Source organism: Desmodus rotundus, chromosome 2 (genome assembly GCF_022682495.2).
Source record: "Desmodus rotundus isolate HL8 chromosome 2, HLdesRot8A.1, whole genome shotgun sequence".
NCBI classification, from domain to species: Eukaryota; Metazoa; Chordata; class Mammalia; order Chiroptera; family Phyllostomidae; genus Desmodus; species Desmodus rotundus.
Genome location: NC_071388.1, coordinates 191,052,958 through 191,078,958, shown reverse-complemented (window position 1 = coordinate 191,078,958; position 26,001 = coordinate 191,052,958). Strand labels below are relative to the sequence as shown.

The window sequence follows — 26,001 nt, the reverse complement described above, 5'->3', positions numbered from 1 at the left end:
ATTTATTATTATAGTTTTGCATATACTTATACTATACTAATATTTATGTGTAAAATAGTAAAGTTACATTTATTCTGGAGATACATTAATATTCTCTAAAAAGAGCTTTTATAAACTTGTCAAAAATCTGGACAAAGATAATCAAGAAAAATATTAAATACCTACCTCTTTTTATAGTAGTTATGGCTTTCATAAAATACATATTTTGTGTTTCTAGGCTAAAACATTTCACCTCTTACAATGCCAATTGAGATAATCCCCATAAATTTCCAACAGCAACTTTAAATCTTAAATTCATGGTTAAGAAGTTGTAGTTAAACATGTATTCATACAATAATTCATAAAATGACTATAATTAATGCATTCTACATCTTCAAGAACAATTTTTAAATGTCTGCATTACTTAGTTTAAGTAAGAAAAAACAATTTGTAGGCCCCTCTGCATGCGCCTACGCATTTGGGAAACACATAGTTTAGGCATGCATTCTTACTAGCCGGTGGCAGAGAACTTAAACAGAAGCAGGGTGGGATATAACACCTCCTCGTGTAATTGTTTCTAATTGTAACTACTGAATAGCACTTTAGATTTTTTTGCTAATGTATATTATTATAAATTCTTCATTTTCTTTCTTACTCAAAACAAAAACAAACTGACATAACCCCAAACCAAACTAAAGTAGAATCATCACAGGAAATCTCACTCTTCATGTGAAAACTGCATTAAAATATCTTAACTGAGTGGTTTGGATAACTCATAAAATTTGTATTTTACATAACTTAAAAGGGGTGGATGACCAGCGGCTGACATGGTGTGTAGTTGATATACACTGAGGACATGAATAATCAATTTCTAAGTAAAAAGCCATTTCAGTAATTCTATGGTCAGACCTGGTAAGTGATTCAGGAAATTATAGACCAAACCAGAAGGCATGGCGTTTCTAGAAGGTGAGATCCTGCAGGAGGCATTTCCGCCCGCGGGACATGTTCTAGGTTGTGAGGTGACCAAAGGCCAGAGCCACGGATTGCTCACTCCACACTCCTCGACGAAGACAGTCCGTTTCACTTCCTACCCAGGACACGTTAACAAGTTCTGCTCTTAGTGATACATGTTAGGATTCTGCACAAACACGTCAGACAGTATGAAACGGTATTTAAAATTTCTATGGAAATTTTATTCCCTTGTTGCAGGAGTGTCCAACCCGTGGCCCACAGCTGCATGCGGCCCAGGACGGCTATGAATGCGGCCCAACACAAAATTATAAATTTACGTAAAACCTTTTTTTTTTCATTAGTTTTCATTAGTGTTTGTGGATTTAACATATGGCCCAAGACAACTCTTCTTCCACTGAGGCCCAAAGAACAAAAGGTTGGACACCCCTGCAGTGGTTTACGGAGCAGAACAAATTCACCTTTACTCTCTAAGTAGAAGTATTTTGTATTTAACAACATGGTTTTATATAAGAAAGTAGTTTCATTCCACCTAAAACTTTATTACTTGCTATTTTTATATCAACTAGTTTACATCTTCTATTTTGTTTGGATGCACTTGGATATTCAAACCATTTAAAAAACAATTAAATCAAATCTTAGAGTCTTCTTTACATGAAAACCATTTCGGTAATTCCAAAACCATGTTTCAGGGGCATGACAATACTTGGATTTTGCTGTCTCATGTAAATGGTTTAAAACAAGTTGGGTTTTGAAAGTCATACATAAAGCATAAATAAATACATAAAATATCCTTTTGATTAAACAATATTTAACATACTTGACAGTCAAATATTTACATCACTCTAAAATTAGATCTGAATATTTAAACTCACTGCATTAATACTAACATTTACAATACCAAGTTAGTATATGCACGTGTGCACACCCATATCTGATTAAACCTTAAATATAAAAATACATTATACATTTTAGTTGTTTACCTCATATGGACTATGCCATATATTATTTTTAACATATATTAATGAAGAAATGCACTAAACCTTTTTAGTTACTAACAATAAGGTAGACCACAGGTGGCAAACACAAGGCCCACGGGCTGAGTCTGGCCCTCCGCCTTGTTTTATCCAGCCTGGCACCTTGTTTCTACCCGGTGGCAACACCAAGATCTCACTTAACTGTGAAGGAGTAGCTACATGTACACAGCCCTAAGTTACATTCGGCCCTTTGAAGGCAACTGCAAGGCTGATGTGGCCCCGGGGAAAATGAGTTTGCCACCCCTGGGGTAGACTAAGGCATCTGAGGACCAGATTTCCACATTGGGGTGGAAAGGGGGTGTTGCATATTTATGTTAAATTGCTTGTTTAATTGGATGTAATAGAGTAATGATATAACATGTTACAAATCAGCTATATTAAGTCTTTTTGGAATATCTTTAGCTCCAACAATACTATCCAAAATCTTTCTAATATACAGTTTTGCTGTTTTGTGATGTAAGAGTGTAACTTATTTTATGTAAGTTAGATACAAATTATATAACTCATTTACATAAAATAAAATGTATAGAGCTGAATTTAAAATCTTAAAGACGTGTATCTCATATTGATCAATCCATGCACACTGATATAAAAGGATGTTCACATCAAATTATTGTGGTGGACACTGTTGTTCAAAGCATTTTTCACAAACACACAAAGTCATATTGGTTTTGAGAGAGCTTCTCAATTTTTTAATCATAGCATAATTGCTAAGTGAAATCTGAACTTAGGTTTAGTATATATTTCCTCCTTAAAATAAGCACTCCTTGAATAGTGCTTATTAATTATGCATTGTTTGGGGGGAAAGATGGCAGTAAAAATGTATATCATATTTTGTTTTTATTCATTTTTGTGCTTATCTATATATTTATACTCAAGAATACTTACATATAATTTAAAGTCTATATTTCAAGGGGAAACTATTAACTTGAATATAAATGAAAATCCAAGAAGATGTAAGAACTGATTTATTATTCTTAGAAGAGGATAAATTAATCACAAGAGGTCAATTTCAGAACGTTACCATTTCTTTTAATGTGACATAATTATGTTTCAAGAACTGCGCGGCAGTGCATTAATATATACCTGAGGTGCCTTTTTAAGTATAAAAAGGGAAACTGGGGGGTCTTTACAAGACAGGTATTAATGTACTAATAATCTATGCCCTTGAGTCTTCATACTTCTTACATTGTTTCAAAACCATTAATATTGTACAATATGTTCTTCATCTCTAAAATATCCAACTTTGCAAATGAATCAGGAAGAACATGAAATGTATTATTGATGAAACACTTCATTTTATAAATACTAAACTCTATTTTATAGCTTATTTGGTGTTATCTTATGATTACTAATTTTATAATAAAAATATAAATTACTTCCATTTTAGAGTCCACTTGGTGCATTATTTGCCCAAAAGAAATTTATAGAATATATTATTAAAAGAAGATAATGGCATAAGAGAATATTAATATTTTACATTTTTTTTCTACATTTGAACTGTTTGTTATCATAGCCTTCTGTTTCCTTCATCTCAGCCCAGAAGTTATAATTAGAAAAATGAGTTATTAAATTACAAAGAAAGCAATGCTATTGGGCAGGCAGGAACACTGAAATATCTTCAGTGGAAATCACGCGTTAGATGAACAGTGTGAAAGCATTCCTCATTCACAGCTGTTTCTGACATTCCGATTGATGAGTCTGGTTGGAAAAGCCTTTTAGAAAGTTTACATTAGTGTTCCAGCATAAAGCGAACAAACCTTTTGCTTTTCAGGTGTCTCAAAATGTAACAGGTGATTTGTTTTTTCTTTTTCTCACAACCCACAATAAGTCAGCAATTCCTAGTGGCTTTACCTACCAAATCTATCCAGAATTCAAACAAATTCTTATTACCTTTTCTGTTCCCATTATGCCTCAAGCCTTCACTGTCCTTTTGCCTGGCTTATTGCAGTGCTTCCCAGCTGGTCTTCCTGCCTTTACCCTTGTGCCCCCACCCCTTTTCTGCACAGTCTAGGCTCAACTCAGTAACTAGAGTCAGTCTGTTAAACCAGAAAATAAAAACTGACTCTACTGTTCAAAACCTCCAGTGATTCCCCACCTCATTGGGAATTACGGTCAAAGTCACTCACATGTGCTATGAGGCTCTGTGTTATATGTGCATATCCAGGTAACTAACTGGCTTACCTCTACCATTCACTCCTCTGCTCATTCTATTCCAGGCTCACTGACCTCCTTGCTGTTTCCAAGTCACTTAAGTCCTGCTACCACCATGAGGGAGTTCCCTACTCAAAGGAGCTTGTAATGTTCTCTCCTGGACGTGTTCTTGTCTTGTCACACCTACTTCCAATTGTCCGAATGTCAGTTTATACTGAGAATTTCCTTGACCATCCTTTCTTTTCTTTCTTTTTTTCTTCCTTCCTTCCTTCCTTCCTTCCTTCCTTCCTTCCTTCCTTCCTTCCTTCCTTCCTTCCTTCCTTCCTTCCTTTGTCTCTTCCTCTCTCTCTCTCTCTCTCTTTCTTTCTCTCTCTTTCTTTCTTTCTCTTTCTCTCTCTCTTTCTTCCCCCACCCTCTCTCTATCCCCCTTCCTTCCTTTTCCTTTCTCCCTCCCTTCCTTCTGTTATCTCATTTCTAATTTAGAAAGTCCCAGAGGCAGAAAGAAGTGACTCGGCTGGGCTGCGTGGTCTCAGGAAATGAGTTACAGAGCAAAAGAAGGGCCCTTGGAGCAAGGAGAGAGAGAGAGCGCGTGAGAGAAAACAAGCCTGACTATCCTGTTTAAAATTGGAAATCTTTCCGGTGCTCACCATTCCTTTCTACCCTTCCATATATTTTTTCTCTACAAAGCTTATCACCCATATAATTACTGAACATGTAGTTATTATTTTTCATTTGGCTTATTTCCTGACTCTCAATAGAATGCTGTCTGCATGAGGGCAGTAGTTTTTATTGTTTTTTTTTTCCTATTTTGTTCATTGCTATAATAAGTTAGTGACTAAAACAATGTACATAACAGAGTAAGTAGTAAATGTAGATTTAGTGGATCTATGGATAAATGTTAAAAACTTGTTAGGGCAGCCACATGGAAGGCACTACTTGTATTCCATCAGCTTGACTGCAATCTGCAAAACTGATTCTCATCGGTAAATATAGTCGAAGCTACTATAAAACTGAGATTCTTAGAGCTTTTTATTGTTTAAATGAAATAATTATTCCAAATCAGATTTCCACTAATGGAGATAGTAATATATTATCGTTGAATATTTTCTTATAATTTATAGCTACTTTTATAGACATTAACTTGCATGTAAGCCAGTTACTCAACTTAAAGGCTCTATTACTAGCAAGTAGGACTTCAGAGGCTCCAAGAGCATTGCAAGCCAACATCAAGGAAAATCAGAAGGGGAAAGGAAAAAGTTAGAGGGAGTTGTATAGCTACCTGTTATCAGCGCAGAACGTCTATTACTACCTATCCAAATAATTGTGAGAATATTGCAGGGCTTGTCTTTGTTGCTGTATTAACATGTCATGAGGGGAAAACATCACCTAAAAATATTCACCAGCTTCCTATATTGGACTGGACAGGCTTGAGTGCTATGACAAATAGACTAGAAATATAGTTTCTTAAATAAAAAATAAAATTTATTTTCTTATTGCTAAGGAATCTGGACTAGAGGATGTTACAGGCTAATTGGAGGTAAGGAATGGGGGATGTGGAGCAGCCTTACTTTAAACGGGCTGACGATCGCTCTGTCATTTTCTATAACTGGCTTCTAAGATTACTCTGGTCATTGTCCTCGATATTGCAGCCCACCATAAGGGGGGGAAACATACAAATGGTATATGTCACTTCAACTGATATTCTATTGTAGATAATGAAGTGACGTAACCACACTTAACTGCACGGGAGGCTGAGAAGTACAGTTAGATGGACAAGACGGCCAGGTGCCCGACTAACATGGAAGAAGGAGAGAGTGGATTCTGACAAATAGCTAATAATATCTGCCACAGTTGGCCCTTTTGCTCACCAAATATCTGTGCCACCCTTCCTTCCACTTGGACAGTAGTCACCGAAACCCTCCATCCCCCCAAAAGGAGACGACACAAAGTGCCACTGATTTACTGCATGGCTTTCACAGTCCGTGATCCTGCATGATGCACATTCTGCTCTGCTGGGTTCAGAGGTGTCGCTTGGGCTCTGGTGTCCCACAAAATAAAGGCTGAGCTTTCTGCCGCCCCCCACCCCCGCCACCACAAACACAGTGTAGAGGGTGAAGCAAAGACAGAATAACTGCAAAGCACGCTCCAGTACAGGATATAGAAAAAGGGGAACACACGAGAGTCACTAGTCCCAACAGTGGTGGGACCCTGGGCAGGCGTCGTGAGGAACTTGGCCACGGCACTGAAGTAAGTTCTTTGATTGGATCATGCTTCTCTCCCTAAGAGGAGATCCTTTGTGCATAGGTCTCTGTGGCCTCTGGCTTTGTCCCACAGCCACACGTCTCCTTGTCCATTATCTTGTACGGCCATGCTGGGGGAGGGCGCTCTGGTCTGGGCCTTCTTTGTGGATCATAAAACACTGAAGTTCCCTTTTTTTGGATGTAAGTTAAGGGCCCTGAGGGTGATTTTTTGAAGAGTCATGTGGATACAAAGGATAGATTCATGGTTTCTTTGCCAATATAATTCTCTCAAAGACTTAATAGGTTTCTGATATATTTGCTTACAGTCAATGCAATACAGCAATAATCACAAATTACTTTTCTAAGCAAAGTTTTTAAACCTGCTTCATTTTTCTCTCTCTACTTAATCTTGAAGTCATCTGAAAATAAACATTTGGGTATAAGGGCAACAGATTTATTTCCCACCATTGGGAGCACAGAGCTGTTGAATTTTACAAAACTCCCTTTCCCTCCCATCCTCAGTGACAACCACAGCAGCTTGTGCCCGCGCAGTGTCTCGTTAAGAGAAGTGAGGGCAGCTGCGCTCAGTAGCTCTGGCTCCAGTCCCTTCCACTCCAGCTACAGAGCAGGCACGTGGCCTGCCTTCCAAATATCGCAGCGACTGTGCAGCGTAGTTACTCAGCTAAGTATCCAGATACCTTGAAAGGAAAGCAGCCAGAAGTCAATCAGAACACCCTGTCTGAATTATAAATTGTACATGCAATGCGTATTCTCCACTTCTTCCAAATTGCTCCATATTAAAATTCCTTTAATCTCATTGAGGGAAATAACGGAGTCTTTGAATTTTCTGATATCTATAATATAGCCAGACACTAGTAATTCACTTCATGAATACTTATTGATAATCTTATGAGTTAAAGAAACACAAATTATTTCGGTAGCTGGCTGACATATTTTCTGATTTTCCTATCCCATTTTCATCACTTTGTAGATTCATATAGAATAAGGCAACAAAATAAAATAACCAAATAGAAACAGACCCACAAACAGACAAAATGACATCAGTCAGAGGGGAGGGGGATTGTGGGGCTGGGTGAGAAAGGTGAAGGGATTAAGGGGAAAAAAACTCAGGTGTAGACCACAGCATGGTGATTACCAGAGGGAAAGGAGGATGGCGAGAGGCAGAAGAGGGTAAAGGGGGGATAAATGGTGATAGGAAGTGGATTGGACTTGGGGTGGTGAAACACAATACAATACACAGGTGATGTCTTAGAGAACTGTGCATCTGAATCCTACATAATTGTATTAACCAATATCACCCCAATGCAGTTAATAAGAAAGAAAAAGAAAAACAATTAAATTATAGTCTGAATGTTGATGGGAGCAAGGAGAACATTCCCTTTAATACAAATGCTGATTTTTTTTGTTTATCATTAATGCAACCAAAATACCATTTGCCAAGCACTGTGCTCAGGATACAATAATGTGTGCAGGTGTGTTTTAAGATGGATTTTTAATGAATATATTTGAAAATTAGGGTAAAATAAATTATTACAAATTGAAACATATACAAATTTCCACTTTATATAAATAATCATTCAGAAGATCCTCAAAGTACAATACCATTGTTAATTATTTGTAGGAACCTTGTAGAGTGTTGATGCATCCAGACTAAGGGTGCCACAAATATTGTTCTTATTAGCACTTAGTAAAAGTGGCTTTTGATCTGGATTTCTTACATTAATTCTAATTAGCAATTACCCAACTTTGTGGTGAGGAGCTAATTAGATGGTCTTAGTAGACAATGTCCAGTTGCAGCGCAAGGGCCACGGGCTCCAGGGGAAGGGCAGAGTGAGTGTGAGTAAGAAAAACACACTCTAAACTCTTCCCACTGTTACGAACAGTAGAGTCTGTCAGTATAATTTTTCTTATCAAGAACGATGTAGCATCAGGATAAGACGATATGGCCCAGCACCGTACAGCTGCGACCACCACAGACTGGCCAAGGCAAACCACCTCCCCCCTTAAGTCACTAAGCTGGTGCCAATAACCTTTGATATTTTGAAGTCAGACACTGGTTTCAGACATATCTATACAGCATGATTCATGAGGAATCATAACTTACAGTTCAGTGCTTATAATATATCTGAAAGATATATCCATAACCACTATATAAATAATCAATTTCTCCCTTTCCTGTCAAAATTTTTCTATTCCCTCAGCTTCAAAATTAGTGTAAGTTTCTAGTCTTTGATGATGAAAGTGAGCTCTTGACATTGATGGGAATTTTGAAATGTAAAGAATTTTTGGCATCAGTCAGAAGAAATTTTAATCTGTTACATCAATATCTACTGAGTATCAGTTGAAAGACAGTATTTGGATATCAGGGTCATGGAGGAAAGCTGTCAAGTTAAAGTGTTTGAAATCATACTAAGAAGGGCTGAGTATATTGGGAATTCATTTTTAGCCATAGTTTGCTTTAAACACTGACTGTATAAGACACTTAAAGGTATGTTGTATTTTAGAATGGACCACAATCTTCAATTATGGTCTTCAGCTAAGCCAAAGGCAATAAAAATTAAAATTATATACTACTGTTAGTTTCAGTTATATAAGATGATTAAATCCTAAAGATTTACATACAACATAGTATCTATAGTTAATAATACTGAATTGTATATTTAAAATTTTTCTAAGAGGCTAAATCTCATACTAAGTATTTTTTATCTTAAAAATAATAAATAAAGAGGGCTGGAGGAAACTTTTGGAGGTGATATATATGTATATATATATATGACATAGATTAGTGATGATTTCATGATTATACTTATAAGTTGTCTACATGAAATACAGCTTTTTACATGTCAATCATACCTCAGTAAAGTGGTTTTTAAAAGTTCCAGTAATCTATTATAAGAAATATTTATTAAACCTGGTCACATAATTAAAAATATAACATTAAGAATTATATATGAGTAATTATTCCAAATAATCAAATGTACCCATTTGAAAATTAAAACATATCTTAAACTGTCACTATTTTAAATACAAAAGGTCTAAAACTGATTATTCATAGCCATGTTTCCTCATAAAGTATATTCCAACATTACTTATTGTATCTTTATAACTCAGGTGGATTATGTCATTTGTCCATTAATTAATGCCCTTTATCTGTCAAGATCTAGTCAGGATACAGAACTTTCCTCTATCATTTTAACAGTAAGGATTTAATATTAATACATGAGATTGTTAACTATGTATAAGTTTTTAACTAGGTAACCCAAAAGAGAAAAATAAAACATTAAGGTATCATGGAAAATCAATTGCAGTCCTACCTTGTAGGACTGAGCGGACAGAGGGGATAGAGTGGAATTATTAAAACTTAGAACCTTGAAAAGGTTCCATGGAGCTGAAACTCAGCCCTGTGTGTGGGCACTTACTTTTGTGCTAATGTGGGTGTTCTGCAACCCCGAGGAGGGATCGTGCAGAGCTGGGAACACATACTTCTGCAAAGAGGGCACCTTCACACCAGTCAGAATGGCCATCATAAACAAATCAGCAAACAGCAAGTGCTGGAGAGGATGTGGAGAAAAGGGAACCGTAGTGCACTGTTGGTGGGAATGCAGACTGGTGCCGCCACTGTGGAAATCAGTATGGGATTTCCTCAGAAAACTAAAAATGGAACTGCCTTTTGACCCAGCAATTCCACTGCTGGGATTATACCCTAAGAATCCTGAAACACCAATTCAAAAGAACCTTTGTTCCCCAATGTTCATAGAAGAACAATTTACAATAGCCAAGTGCTGGAAACAGTCTAAATGCCCATCAGTAAGTGGATGGATCAAAAAACTGTGGTACATTTATGCGATGGAATACTGCACAGCAGAAAAAAAGAAGGAATTCCTACCCTTCAGCATGGGCAGAATTGGAAAGCACTATGCTAAGTGAAATAAGCCTGGTGGTAAAAGACAAATACTATATGATCTCACCTATAAGTGGAACATAATCAACAAAACAAACAAGGGAGGAAAATAGAACCAGAGACATGGAAATAATGAACAAATTGACAGTGACCAGAGGGGAGGCAGGAGAGGGGTAACGGGGGAAGGAAGGGGAAAGGTCGTCAAGGAACACGTATAAAAGACCCATGGACAAGGACAACGTAGGGGGGAAGATTGAATGTGGGAGGTGAGGGTGGGTAGGGCAGAGAAGAGTAACAGGGGGAAATGGGGACAACTGTAATTGAACAACAATAAAAAAAGAGGGCACCTATGTGCTAAGGCTAATGTCTTTGATGATGGCACAATGCACTTGTATGTGCAAGTGCTAAACAAATCTCCAACTGGATTCAGCTGCTCTGATGAGGATGACCTGCTCTGGTTGAGGTGAAGCAGTGCTAGGTTGATGCTCACTGGAACTGTAAGCCCAGAAGAAGCCCATAGAAAGGAGACAGGAAAAAGCAAGCCCCCTCTTCCTTCTCCAGCCTTGCAGTCTTACAAGTAACCCCTATTGCTAAAGCCTAACAGACAGTCTCCTGGCAAAGCAAGAATGTGGTTTGCAAATATCCAATTCCCCGCATCACTAAAACATATGTAGAAGGGTGAGTTTGGTACTAAGAAAAGAACTAGCATAATACTTGGCACATGGCATTAGGAGGTAATCAAGTTACATGTAGGAGAGAGCCCATACTCTCAATGAATCCTCCCAGAAAATCTTCAGGCTTCTTGCAACTACCTTACTTGTCCTTCTTCTAGATAGGTTACCCACGGTTCAAGGAAGAATGGAGAAAGTTTGTTCAAGGCTGTACACATGACTTCAAAGCAACAGTGTCCACCTATAAAATGAGCCCATTTTCCTCTTACAAAAAAAAAATTACAATGGTTCAGTGACAACTGTTTACCTACATTTTTAGGATTGTTATAAGCTATATTTAGAATCTGGGTACTGTTCAATAATTAAAGTGATCAAAAGTCTGACTGATGAGTTAGAACACCTTAGCTAGCTGAAGCAATCATGATATTTAAGAGTAACTCTTTATATCCTATGTGTATACTTAACAGGAAGTAACAGTCATCCAAATATACATGAATCACATGTATTCTGACACTGCAAACATAACAGATTTGTCTCTCTTGAATGATGAACAAAATGAAAAACCTCTTTTTTCATGAGATATTGTATAGGACTTTGTATACAATGAATTGTATAAGTTCTTATAATTTGTGAATTGTCAAGCACTTAATTTGGGAAAATCTTACACTAAAATTAAGCACAAAGCAAGTAATTATTTCTGTCATATCTATGTCTATTAAGTTGTTAGTTTGATGATACAGAGATAATAATCTTGTAAATGGGAGAACTAACACAAGCTAACTCTTTAAAATAAATTTATTTGTTTCTACATTGCTTAAAACAAACAGCTGTCCAATGAAGCAATTCTAATCTTATTACATAGGCTTGATCTCAATACCTACATTTGGAAAGGACTCATTATCAGTATAGACTAATGGAGTTAAAAGTGGGTTTCACAGAGATTTTGAGTAGCTCTCTATAATTTTATCAGCTAACAGATTTTTTCAAAAAATGCTTTCCCATGGTAGCATTGAGGAGAAACAAAAAACATTACCAATGTATATTTTTCCAAGTACAGGATTAATAATGTTTAAAGTACTTCTTACCTATTAACATCCCAGATTTTACTGGTGGTGTCCAGTGAAGAAGAAGCCACAAAGTCACCACAGGAATGCCACGTGCAGGACCACACTGCGTGTTTGTGTCCTTCGAAGGTCAAAATGCAATTGCCTTTGGACAGGTCCCATAATTTAACTGTAGTGTCACCACTGGATGTAGCCAACTTGTTGCCACTATTTACAAAGACATAAAAAAGTGATTTGTTAAAAAATCGATTGACAGTTGATTTACTTTTATAAATGGTTTTATTCTGTGAGTTATTTGGGTGTGTTTGTTAATTTTACTCATAATGGCATATCTAAATGCCTAAATCTTATTATCTTAAGTTTACATAAATTAGATGCTTGCTTGTATTGCTTAGTAATTCAAGTTGATGAAACCACCATTGCACATTTTCTAGTTTAATTCTTCTATATTCTCTAGATTAATTCACTAATCCTGTAATTTTTTTAGCATGTGTCAGGTTCAGGGTTATGTGTTAGGCTCTGTGGATGATGTAGCCTCAGAATGATGAAAGTTTAGACATAGGCTAAGACAGTTTCAAAAACATAATACAAAACAGTAGGTCAGCGTCACTTATGTTTATATTAATTAACATAAGGAGTACAGTTCGGATGATGAAGAGGAAGAAGTGAATCAGGAATGAGGGGCGTTTGAGCTAGATCTTGAGAGATGAAAGATTTGAAGTGTTGGGTAGTTGGGATGAGTCACTGGGTTTTCCATTTAGATCATTAGCAGACATTAAAAAAAAAAGTTGCGCCTTTCAAGTGCTGGACACAGAAGCTAATTTAAGAAATGAGTGGGTGTCAATAACATAAGTGGAAATATGTGTTTTTTTGGTAAAATATCAGATGCAAGAAGATTTCTATTCCATTATCTCCTCCATATTGTCCAGCATTGCATTATCTATGTGTTCTCTTAGTAACTTCTCTCTCACTGAACATAATAAAATGCTTATTTTCTCTCCTTCCCTGTGCTTTTGATGCAGAACTGTTTTTCTCCCTGTTTCTACAGTATCAAGCATTATGACTGACCAACTGAAGTGCTAAGTAAATGTTTCCAGAAAAAAAATTGAATGAATGAATGGATGAATGAATGCAGTTATACCATGAGTAAAGAAGAAAAAATGCCAGGTCTTCCTAAGAGAAGAAATGGCAGGATCAAGAGAAGGGTTTTGCTTGCTTCCTTTTTTTTTTTTAAGGGGATGCTTATTTTTGTGCTGAGAGAATTAAATGTTTATGTGCAGAAGAGAAACAGCCACTGGAGAGGGAGCTTAATAAAGGTATCAGGAAAAGGTGAATTACAGAGTGAAGAAGTTCTCAGTAAAGTTATCAGACAATATTTTATTTTTCAAATTAGTAGAGTTGAAAAAAATGCTGTATTACAGGTAGTTTTTACTAATAGATAGAAATTAAAAACTGTCCTTTGCTTTGTAGCTGTTTTGTTTTATTTGTACGTGTATTTCCCATTCAAAATTTTATGTTTTAGTATTAAAGACTAAACATACATTTTTGCAAAAATATCACAACAAATATAGAAATAAAAAGTAATTTAACCATGCCTCTTTCTCAAATCTTTCTGGTGGCCTAGCAAGCTATTATGGACATAAATCTTGCCCCAGAATAAAAATTGCTATGGTATATTTCTGCCTGTGGCTGAAAATCCTTTCAGATAAGTTTTATATACTTCTCTCCTGTTTTAAACTATGTGTGAAACAAAAATCACAATAAAAAAAAATTACAAGTGGAATATAGCCATTGCAATTACCTTTTATAAGTGCCATAAACGGATTTTAGCCAACAATAGATATAAACAATATTCTCATAATATACTGTGATTATGGTTTATGTGTATGAACTCAACCAAATGCAAAATATATAGAATATGAATTTCTAAAATGTTATTTTCAAAAGGCATGATTTGAAATATGGAAAACTATATGCTTTGGATTCATAAGAAAACAAAGGCATATCTGAGGGCTGAGAGAGGGGAAAAATGGTGAACTAAAATTCAAAAGTTGCTTTAAGCCGTGCAAGGGTCAGGGTTTCTCTCCTTTCCACACAAATAGGAGACACCAAACCCTCAAAAAGAGCAAAAGCTAATCCAGATTATTAGCGTATAGACTTGATCACTCTGATTTTAGGCTCCCAGCATTGCATAGATAAAAGTCAAACAAATACAAGTTTACAAAAAAAAAATCACCAAACAATGAGAAAAAAAAAGCCACAAATGAGGGTGAAGAGATAAAACTAACAGACATACACCCTAAAGGACCCTAGTTGTTTTAATTACAGGGTAGAGAATATAACTATACATGAAGTGTATAAAGCTAAAATAAAGGGGAAATAAAGATTATCAAGCAACAAAATATTATAAAAATGATCAGATCTGAAACAAAAATAGCATTTAGCAACAAAAATAAATTTATGGAAATTAACAAACTCATGGGTGGGTTAATAGCATTTTAGAAATAGCAAAAGACATAATAAATGAATTGGAATATAAATCTGAAAAATAAATTACCCCCACTAGAGTATAGATAGACCAGAGAATGAAAGTGTCTGAGTCGGTCTGGGCTGATATAACAAAATACCATAGGCTAGAAGTCTTAAACAACAGAAATTTATTTTTTACAGTTCTGGAGGCTGGAGAGTCAAAGATCAAGGTGCTGGATAATTTAGTCCATAGTTCATAGTAAGGGCTCCCTTCCTGGCTCACACATAACTGTGCTCTTTCTATATCTTTATGTGGCAGAGAGAGAGGACACTCTGGTACCTCTTCCTCTTTTTATAGGGACATTAATCTCCTCAAGGGGCTCCATCCTGATGACCTCATCAAAATATAATTACCTCACAAAGCTGCCACCTCCTTATACCAGCACATCAGGGGTTATGGCTTCAACAACTGAATTTAGGGAGGACGCAGACATCCAGGTGATAACAGTGTATAAGTTAAGGAATAAGGATGATGAAATAAAAAATATATATTTTCCTAATTAAAATCTCAAAAGAGAATGTAAAAGGATAGGTGCAACACTCAAAGAATGAAAGGTTGAAAATTTACAAAAACTAGAAAATTTAAGAATAGAATTATATATTCAGGGAGAAAAGTGTGTGCCAATCAGGATAAACAGTGTAAACAGAAAGAAATGTTCACTTAGGTAAATTTTAGTCAAGTTCAAGCACCACAGGCAGCAATAATAATTAGAAGAATAAGGAGAAGAGGAAACAATAGTAAAGGTATATTATAATGCATAATATGTGATAGAATCCTACTTAGCACATTTTATACATTGGATCTTCACAAGCATCCTATATAGGATGGGCACCAATATTATCTTCAAAACACTTGAACAACATCACAGAGATAGTAAGTGGCAGATCTAGAATTTCTTCAAAGACCTAAGAGAAAATAATGTTACTCTAAAACTATCAAAACTTCCTCTCAAAACAAAGGCAAATAAAAATATCTTCAGCTAAACAAAGCAGTCCTCCCTTGCAGGAACTCTTAATACTAAGAACACATGTTTCAGGGGAGAAAATATCCTAGCAGGAAGATCTGAAACCTAGAAGGAAGATCGGAAATGAAGTCACGGTGAGCAGCGAATGTGGTAAACATGTCAGTATATCCAAAGATTTGTGTCTACAAATAGTCCCTGAAAAAATAAAAGTAAAACAACAACAGTAATATGGACAATGATGGTCCTGTGTTGTTTACAGGGGAAGGTAATACACTGATACTCTTTAGATTTTTTGAAGTTATGACTGGACAGCAAAATGTCAAGGTAACTTATAATAACAGAAATGAAGTGCATACCTTCTAGCCTTGTATAAGAAAAAAAGAAATGGGTAAGGAAAGCTAACAATTATAAATATCCATCCAAATTACAAACATATGTCCAACATAAAGCAAGAAAGGAAGGGGGGAAGCATTAGGATGAGTGGTACAAATAGAAAACAAACAAAAAATACAGCAGAAATAAATTTGAACATAATAATACCAATAAACAAAAAGATGGGCTAAACTGGAAGGTAAAAGACAAATATTTTTCAGTTTGACTAAAAAGAAAACAATTCAGCTATATCTTGTTTACATGAAGCACACTAAACTTTTAAAGATATACAAAGATTGAAAGTAAGAAAAGATTTTTTAAAAGATACCTAGGTAAAGGAAATGAAAATAAAGATGAAATAGACATATTAATATCAGACAAAATAGACCATAGGGCAAAAGTGTGTTATTAGAGATAAAGAGAATTCCTATGTAATGATAAAATGTTTCATTTGTAAAAATAGGAATGATTTTCATGAAAAACTAATTTCACAGAAATGCTAAATGTATCTTAGCTGATAAAAAGTAAAAATTAGAACCACAAAAATAAAAATGACCAATCTATTCACAGAATGATTTACACACCTCTCTCAATTCAGTTTTCCAATTCAAAATATAAAGATATAGAACATTTAAGGAATTAAAATTACAAATTTTAAAGGCCACTGATAAAATCCTTCACCAAATAACTAGTGACTATACAGTTAACTGAAACATATATGGAACATTTATAAAAACAGATAATATAATAAGCCACAAAACAAGTCTTAACAAATTTAACATAATTGCTTTAAAGATTATATTTTCTCATCGCGATTCAATTGGCATGAATGAATAACTAAATTCTATATTTTTAAAACCTGTGTTAACTATAAAAGTTTTAAATAACCTATATATTAAAAAAGAAATATTACTAGATATTTTCACATAACTAGAACTGACTAAAAACACACACATCAAAACTATGAACTAATATCAAAATAATATTTTGAAGGCAAATTAATTTTTTAATCTCTTTATAATGAAAAAAGACAGCTGTAAACTTTTCTTTTGCTAAACACAAGACTTTAGGTTTAAAAACATATACTATAAAATAATAAAATGGAAGATCAATAAAGACCAAAGGTGAATGAAGACACTTACAAAATAAATAAATCTTTGCAAGGCTGGAAAAACAAGAAAAATAAAAAGGTCCTTTCAAATGGCAATCTATTAAGCCAGATACTAAAGAGATTTTACAAAAGTATAGTGTCATTCTTTATAATTTTTTTGTTTGAGAATTACATTTATTTTCATAAAAATGTTATTTATATTAACATGAGGTTTTTTGCAGATTATGAACAATCTACAAGTAAATCATAGCAAATTTGGGTTGAGTAATTTATACTTTACGAACAGTAAGCAGTAAGTATCGATTATATTTAGAAATACTTTATATATCCTGTAATTGCTTAATTTCATATTTTTCATGTTTTTATGCAAATTGACCTTTTTCAGACTTTAGCACATAACTCCAGAAGTCTTTGAGCTTGTTCCTTTTGAAATGACTCCAGTTTGAGAACTAAATATAATACAGGTTTCAGATTGACTCTAATTACTTGTTTTTAAGGAGACGTGCTAAACGTGTTTCAGGACAGAGGGGCAGGACAGGAAGGCTCAGAGCCTCTTGTGTCACAAAATAGGAAGTGGAGAGGGCAAAAGCAAGGAGACCTGCTTGCCTTCTTCTGCTGTGTTAGACAACCCACGTGACCTTGGACAGACCATTTAACATTTATATTTAACATCTCTGACATTCATGGTCTTTATTTGAAAATAGTTATGCTCAGTATCACTTAAAGTGTTGTTCTGAAGATCAAATATGAGAATTCACATACCAGCACATTTTAGTTCTAGGTACTACTCAAATTTAAGTTTATTTTTAAGAAAGATTATCTTGTGATCTCTAGTTCAGTTTTTATATGGAATTGATTATATCCATATTTCTCTAAATAGTGGAACAGAATCATTACTCCCATTAGATTGTAGGCCCATCTGTCTGTGCCTAAATACTCAACAGGACTATCTGAATTTATAAAAGGCTTATCAGCCACAATGTTCTCCCTGAATTATACCCGTAGCCTCCTAACTGCTTCTGTCCTAATCATGCTATAGTCTCTTTTCCAATACAGAAGCTTGAAGATTCCTGTTCATGCTGTTCCTCTGCTCAAAACCCTCCAATGGTTTCTCATTTCCCAGAGGAAAAAGTAAAATCCTGACGATGAAACGAGGACCTTCATGGTCTTCCCACAACCTATCTCATCATTACTTGGACTTGTCCTCCTACTCCTACCCCTACCTCCTCTCTACTCTAGCTATACAAAGCCTTTGAACTTGCCCTCCTTTCTCCTGAGAATGCTCTTCCCAGAAAAGTAACGAACGACTGGTTTGCTCCCTTTCTTCAGCACTTTACAGGAAGACACATCAGGGAGGCCTTCCCAGAACCCACTCATGCCGTGTCACTGGAGACACATGAGGCTCCTGTCCTATACATTTTTTTTTTTTGGTAGCGTTTACCACTATTAACTTACTATATACATTACTGAATTCTCTTGCTTACTATCTGTTCTCAAGCTCTCACAGGTTTGTGGGCCTCTGCTTTACCCAGTTCTTTAATCTTTGGTATATAGATAAGGAATGCTTTTTAGGTAGATTCCATACCTTACCTTAATCTAGTTCTTACAGAAACATTATTTACGAACAGCCTCAATCTCACCATCTTGCAAAGTTTAAAATGATCATCTCTGTGTGTAGAATGTGAGGACCCGGCTTTTGCCCCTTTTCTCACAAAGTTCTTCATTTTCCTTCAGAACAGGACCCAGGCCTCTTCTCACGGCACCAGACACAGGACCTCTCCACTTCCAAACCTGTGCTCTTGGCCACGTGGTCCACTGGACAGTGAAGCCACTCTTTATTGAGAATGACATTTTTCTCACGTACAGTTTCAACTTGGTCTTACACGTCACCGAGTCTGTTTACATACTGAGGACATTTATACATCCCAACTTCTTCTCTAGTGCTTTGGGTATCTTCCAATCGGTTCTATGCTATAATTAGATTATTGTGTTTTTTAAGCCCAATTTTTATTTATTCAATTCCTCCTGTGTATCCACTATTTACCAGGGATACAAAGGACCTACAGGATCTAAAGTACGCATATTGCTCAAACTCTTTACATTTCTCTTTGGATTACACTATGAGATTTAGAAGTTTGTATATTCCAAGATCACTTTTCCATTTCCTCTTACTCTTACTTTTGAATTGCTTTTACTGAGTTACCCGTGGTATTGTTCCACTTTCCTATAATAAGAAAAGTTATCCTTCACCTTAATTACTTCTCAAAAATTTGTCCTCTTATATCTAAACACACTTATATCTAAGTTATCTAAATTCCTTTAGAAAATAAATGATATAAAACATAGTTTACAACCCTTGAAAGGCACCATGTGCTGGGGATATAAACTCCGTCCTCAAGGATCCCACTGTCTAACAGGTTTCACAGATATATAACCAATTAATAACGATGTTTTCCTAAGTGTTTTAATAGATGGCACACGGGATGTGGTGAGAGGACAGAGAAGGGTGTAATCAATGTTCCAAGCTTGGAAGGCAGTTATGAAGGCTTTACAAGGGTAGAAATATCTGACCAAAATCTACGTGTATAAGCAGATGTCTGCAATGTGAAAACAGGAAAGGAAAAGGATGAGTGTTCAACATGCGGATATTGTGGCATATTCAGAGATATTTAAGCATTTTACATTCAAAATGATAAAATAACGGAAAATTAGTCTACACAGATAAACACCAGTCAAATGCTAACAGGCTTTCCTATAGTACTAAAGACTTCCAATCTATAGGCTAGGAGGAGAGATTGAAGAGTTTTAGGAGGAGCTGGAAAAGCAATCACCTATTAATTTTAGGGTGATAACTCTGGGAACATCACAAAGGCCAGACTGTTAGAGAAAGAGCAGGCAGAATGTTAGGGAACTGAGAGCGATGTCTGTTGTAGGCTTGTGCTTAATAATTGAACCTAATTATTTTGAGATCTATGCTTTGTACAATCACACTCATTCCCAGATTTTGGTGAATGATTCTCAAGTCTAAATCTCATTCTAGCATTTGTCTTTTTCACTTAGCTAAAGAATCTTTCCTAGTCTAAATTACAAAGTGTGGGGAAATGCCGTTATTCTGGAAGAAATCCAACCCCCCAACTGTTAGGCTTGCTGCCTTTTTACCTTCTTTCAATCTCTGATGTGACTTGGTAAAAATCCTGAATTTCAGAATTTTTCAGTGTACTGTATTCTGACTTCCGGGAGTACATGGTAACCAAAATACACAAGTGTGATGCAGAGTTCAAGTCCTAGCAGGACTGATTTGACAAAATACTCAAGATCGATAGAGGCAGGATACATATTTTATCGCCTGTAGCCAGTGACTAAGTAGAATGGAATACCTTTTTAGCAGCTGCTTCTTTGGCACTAAGGGTTGTTGGGCAAAGTTTCAAAAAAACCAGAAGTGTCGTGAAGAGGACTGCTTTTCACAGACTTGTGAAACTTCTAAGGGCACTTGGGACAATATTTTCCAAATGATTATTCTCTCCATTCAGTCTGGAAAGTGCAATTAGAAAATTTTCTCCTTGTGTGTCTGGGAAGGAACATTCAGTCTTAGGCTCATATTTTTCATCGTCCACACCTGCTAAACCAGCACTGTCCGCAGGCCTCAGAATGGACTTAGCAGAATATTTCTATGGTTCCATAGCAAGCAGTGTTTCTGATTCTGGTAAAACAAGAGGTTGGTGGGTTTTTTTTTTTTTTTTAAATAACTGGAAGTATCATAATGACAATAAGGATACATTTGAAACTAGCTTGGTAAAAGTAAATTCATGTATCAGAATTCTAGAATCTATAGGATAGAAGGGCCCTTAAATTCATCTAATCTAATCATACATCCCCCACTTTAATTATTTCTACTGATACTCTGTTATTTCATTGCCCATTCCTCTATTTAAAACTTCTAGTAACAGAAAACCCAGTTTTGGTTTTGAGTAGCTCTGTTTGAAAGCCTTCTTTTTATTGAGTTGATTTTCTTGTATACAAAACTTCCCCTCATTAAAGTTAGTTACAATCCTTGGCATCACTCAGAGTTCAAGTTATCCCTCTTGTCCAGTAGCCTTTAGAGTAGAGGAGGAACACCATCATGTCCTACAAATGACATCTGTTCATCTCCGTTATCACCCAAGTATTCTCCACGCTACTTCCGCTTTTGCGGTTTACAGAGATCTAAGAATCTGTACATCCCCTCTACCTTGACTCATAACTGGTCTATTTCTATTGAACAGGGTATATATTTCCATTAGTATATTCCAATTTTTTATCCTATTATTTTCAAATCTTGGTAATAAATATAAAAGCACATGTACTTCTAATATTAAAATGAGATTCACTTTGCTTAATTTCCATTCTCTGAGGCAGTAGTCTTTTGTATTCTTCCAGTAATTACTTTCTGGTGTTTCATTTTCACATTGTTATTTTCCTTTCCAAAGCAGACCTACTTATTCCAAGGACCGTCAGGTTGAAGTTCTTTTGATAAGATCAGCTTGTTTCAGGACAAACAAAGCTGTTTCTAATATGCTGAGCTACATTGTATTTCTACCCAGGAACCCAAATGAGCATTTCAGTGTATGAAGTCACTTTTCAGAAATCTAAACTCTTTTAGTTTAAATAATGTTTAAAGTCAGCTGTTTACCTTTCCTCTTCCTCCACCCCTGCCAAGTGTAGATAAGAGGAAGGAGTAATGGTAACAGCACGTGTACCCCCAAGCCTTCTAATTTCCTGTCAAAGATTCCCTAATCACTAAAATGTTTGTTGGTCCTTCTGAGAGTGTCATCTGTCTCACCCTAAATCAGTGGAGTGGAGAGGGTAATAATAAATGTAATCTCAGCAGATTCTCATCACATTTCTAATAAACTCTAGAAAAACAACACAGATTTCACTTAATTTTCTAAGTCTTCCTAGACTAGATATCCTTTACCAGGCTGTGCCATTCACCAAGGAATTGATAGAAGCCCAGGTGAGTATTCATGTATTTCTAACAAATGTGAATTCTACACCTCAAGCTTTGCAAGTGTAACTAAATTGGATCCTTCATGTGTGCCAGATTTAGTACTCGATAGCTCTGAATTGCTCTGGAAACAAGGTAAACTAGAATACTAGCAGAAGGTAGAACTGAGGTTCTAGTAATATCATGGCCACTTAAAAACTTTGTGGCTTGTGGAACAGTCTTTTTGGAGATTAGTGTTCTCAGGCATAAAAAAAAAAAGAAAAGACAGCTCTCTACTGTGACTCCTTAGTGTGTTATCAAACTAAGGATGTTTGCCAAAACAGAATCCACAAAGCAGCTGTGGACAATAGAAGTGAAATTTGTGTATATTTATAATAATGGTCTTTAAAGGGTTGCCACTTGCATGAAGCATGCTGCTTTAAATAAATACATAGATAGATAGATTTTTTTAAACACCCAGTCTCTTCAAGGAATGCCGCTAGATGAAGTGGACATCCATGTACCAAAAATGGATCTAGCTACAGATTTTCTACCCTTCACAAATAACTCAAAATGGACTATAGACCTAAATGAAAATGCAAAACAATAAAACTCCTAGAAAATAGCATATAGAAGAAAACCTAGATGGCCTTGGGCATGGTGATGCCTTTGTAGAGAAAACACCAGAAAGATCCATGAAAGAAATCAGAGATAACCTACATATCATTAAAATTAAACACTTCTGCCCTGCAAAAGATAATGTTGAGTGAAGATGCAGAGGGGGAAAACATTGGCAAAAAATGCATCTGACAAAAGACTGTGATCTGAAATATACAAAGAACTCTTAAAACTCAAGAAGAAAACAACTTTATAAAGATGTCAAATAAGCATATGAAAAAATGATCCACATCGTATGTCATTAGGCAAACATACATTATAACAACGATGAGCTATCACTCCGCATCTAGTCAGAATGATCCAAATCCAGAACACTGAAAACAACAAATCCTGGCAAAGATGCACACGCAGCAGGGACTCTCCCACGTTGACGGCAGAAATGCAAAATGGTACGGCCACTTCGGAGGACAGTGTAGTGGATTCTTACAAAGCTATACACACTGTTACCGTACAATTCAGCAGTTGAGCTCCTTGGTATCATTTACTCAAGGGAGTTGAAAACATACATCCACACAAGAACTGGCACATGAATATTTCTAGCAGCTTTATTCATATTTGCCAAAACGTAGAAGCAACCAAGATGGTCTTCAGTAGTGAATGGAGAAATCAACTCTGTTGCATCCAGACAGTAAAATATTATTCAATGTTAAAATAAATGATCTGTCATGAAAAGACTTGGAGGATCTTAAATGTACATTGCTAACTGGAAGAAGCCGGTCTGAAAAGCTATATACTGTATTACCCCAACTATATGATATTCTGCAAAAGGAAAAATATGGAGGCAATTTTGTTCAGAGGCTGCCAGGGGTTGGGAGGTGGTGAGATATTAATAGACAGAGCAGAGCTTGTTTAGGGCAGTGAAAATACGCTGTATGACACTGCAATGGTGGATAAGTCATTGAAGTTTGTCCACTGTGGACTTTGAAAGTTACGATAGGCCAGTGTAGGTTAATCCCTAATAAAAACAATTGTAACATTCTGGTCAGTAATAATGGGAGAGGGTATGCATGTGTAGGGGCACAGGGCATATTGGAAATCTCTGTACATCCCTCTCAATATTGTAAACTCAAAACAGCTATAAAGAAATAAAGTTACCAGGAAACTAGAAGAAATGCAAGCAAATATTAACCAACTGTGAAGGATGACATTTTGAGCTATATGTTCACAGAAAAAAAAATACCTCTAAATGTTGACAAACACTGCAAACTCTAAAGTTAAATATTCTAAAATTTATCCAAAGGGGAAAAAGTAGACAAGTAAAACAAAAGGTTACAAAAACTTCATAAAAAGTGAAACATATTGGAATTATAAATGGTTGATTCAAATTAAAAATAATTCCACATGAAAAATTAACAAACAGGTAATTAGCAAAGGAGAAAATATAACTTGTTTACATACAAAATAATGGTCAAAGAAGTAATTAAAGAAATATAGATAAAAGTAAAACAATCTTTTCTGTCTGCCAAAATAACAAATGAAAGTCAGTTTAAATATTATTCATGATTAAATTGTTACATTTTTGTGAAGATATTGAAATTTGGAAAGAAAACAATGGAAATACTTTTTCTTCACTATCTACTTTAGAGATTTCTCAGTATTACAATAGACTGATTTCTAATAATTAAATGGTTTTTTTTTTAGCTCCTACACATTTACTCATGTTCTTGGTGCAAATACATAATTGAGGTCATTGAGAAATACAAGATTACTGAAAGGAGATTATCATTTACTACTATGATCTTCCATATTTAATGTGGTAGTTTTTCTATTTAATTTTCACATTTCTATATTTAGGGTTTCCTTCACATAACCTGTGAATTTTTAACAATGCCACTGAAGTCATTAGCTTAGAAATTTTCTAAAAAGTGTCCCTCTCGCTAAAATTGCCAATATTTATAAGGCTTGAAACTGTGTAAGTGGCTTGAAGGTTGCCAATTTATGGCTGATGTTGGTCTGCTGAATTCAAAACCAAATTATACTAATTTCAGGAAGATAATTACAAAGAAAATTACCTACTGATCTCAGTGTTTTCATATTGCAATTATTTCATTTGCATATACTACCTATCATACTATCACATTACTCCATGACAACTCCATTATTCAAATAATAGCATATGGGTTTTTACATTCAGAGAATATGAAATAATTTACAACCATGAAGTTTTATATTTGGGTACAAAGTCTAAATATTTGAATACAAAACCCAACATTTCACAGATCAGAAGCTTGCCATGAAAAGGTTCCTAATTTTTCTCCAACTTTCAGATTTGGTGGAGTACTTTACATAAGTAAATGTTAAATGTTCAAAAAAAATAAGTTATGTTTCAAGAGACAACATTTTTTCTCAGCACTACTCTTTTCCCTACCCTGAATGATACTTATTTCAGAAAAATATCTATTTCACTGCTCAAGGAAATACCATAACCATAAATATAAGTTTTCCTTGGTAGTTTAATGTAATAACTACATATCTGAATAATACTTCTGAGGTTTCCTCAGAGTGATAAAATGTGCAGAGTAAACAGTTTACATGGAAGGTAGATATCTTTTAGATGATACATTCTATACAGAGATGATTTAAGTTGTTGCTTTATACATAAAGTTAAAATGGTTTGTTTATTTTCAGAGGTAATTTTAATTTATATTTTGGATGCAAATGGTTTATCTGTGCACACTGCAATGTATTGACATTGTAATAAAACTGCAAAACTGTTCAAGAATTGGAAATATTGCTTGGGAAATTTATAATTTAAATACAGTTAAGGTGTGGTCTTCTTTAAATCCCTTGTAGTCCTTTCTATTTTATGATACTTTAATTTTAGTTAAGAACAAATGTTAAAGCAGAAATATAGTGTATATTATCATAGGTTATTCATGTTAACAGTCTTTCAATACTACAAAGCAGATTTAATTTTGTTCTGTACATTCAATAAAGGTTTTCCCCTTGTAAGAGTGAAGGAAGAAAACATTTTCCTTCAAATCTTTTTTCATAATATAATCAATCTAGTGAGCATCTCACTAGAATCATTAAGAATGAGTTCATGATATCTCATTGTGGTTTTAATTTGCATTTCCCTGGTGATTAGTGATGTCAAACGTCTTCTCACATGTCTATTGGCCATCTGTATGTCTTCTTTGGAGAAGTGTCTGTTCAGCTCCTTTGCCCATGTTTTAATTGGATTGTTTTTGTGGTGTTCAAGTTTACACACTGGTTGGAATGGCTATCATCAGTAAGTCAACAAACAACAAGTGCTGGTGAGGATGTGAAGAAAGGGGACCATTTTTGCACTGTTGGTGGGAATGCAGGTTGGTGCAGGTACTGTGGAAAGCAGTTGGAGATACCTC

At 35.3% G+C, this 26,001-nt stretch overlaps 1 protein-coding gene across 1 annotated transcript in view; it reads right to left on the bottom strand.

The window, feature by feature from the left end:
- Positions 1 to 26,001, bottom strand: part of SPAG16 (sperm associated antigen 16) — a 715,229-nt gene that overhangs the window by 341,194 nt on the left and 348,034 nt on the right. The window contains exon 12 of the mRNA XM_024564300.4: positions 12,058 to 12,243. Coding sequence (XP_024420068.2) covers positions 12,058 to 12,243 — 186 coding nt within the window. The remainder of the gene's footprint in view (positions 1 to 12,057; positions 12,244 to 26,001) is intronic.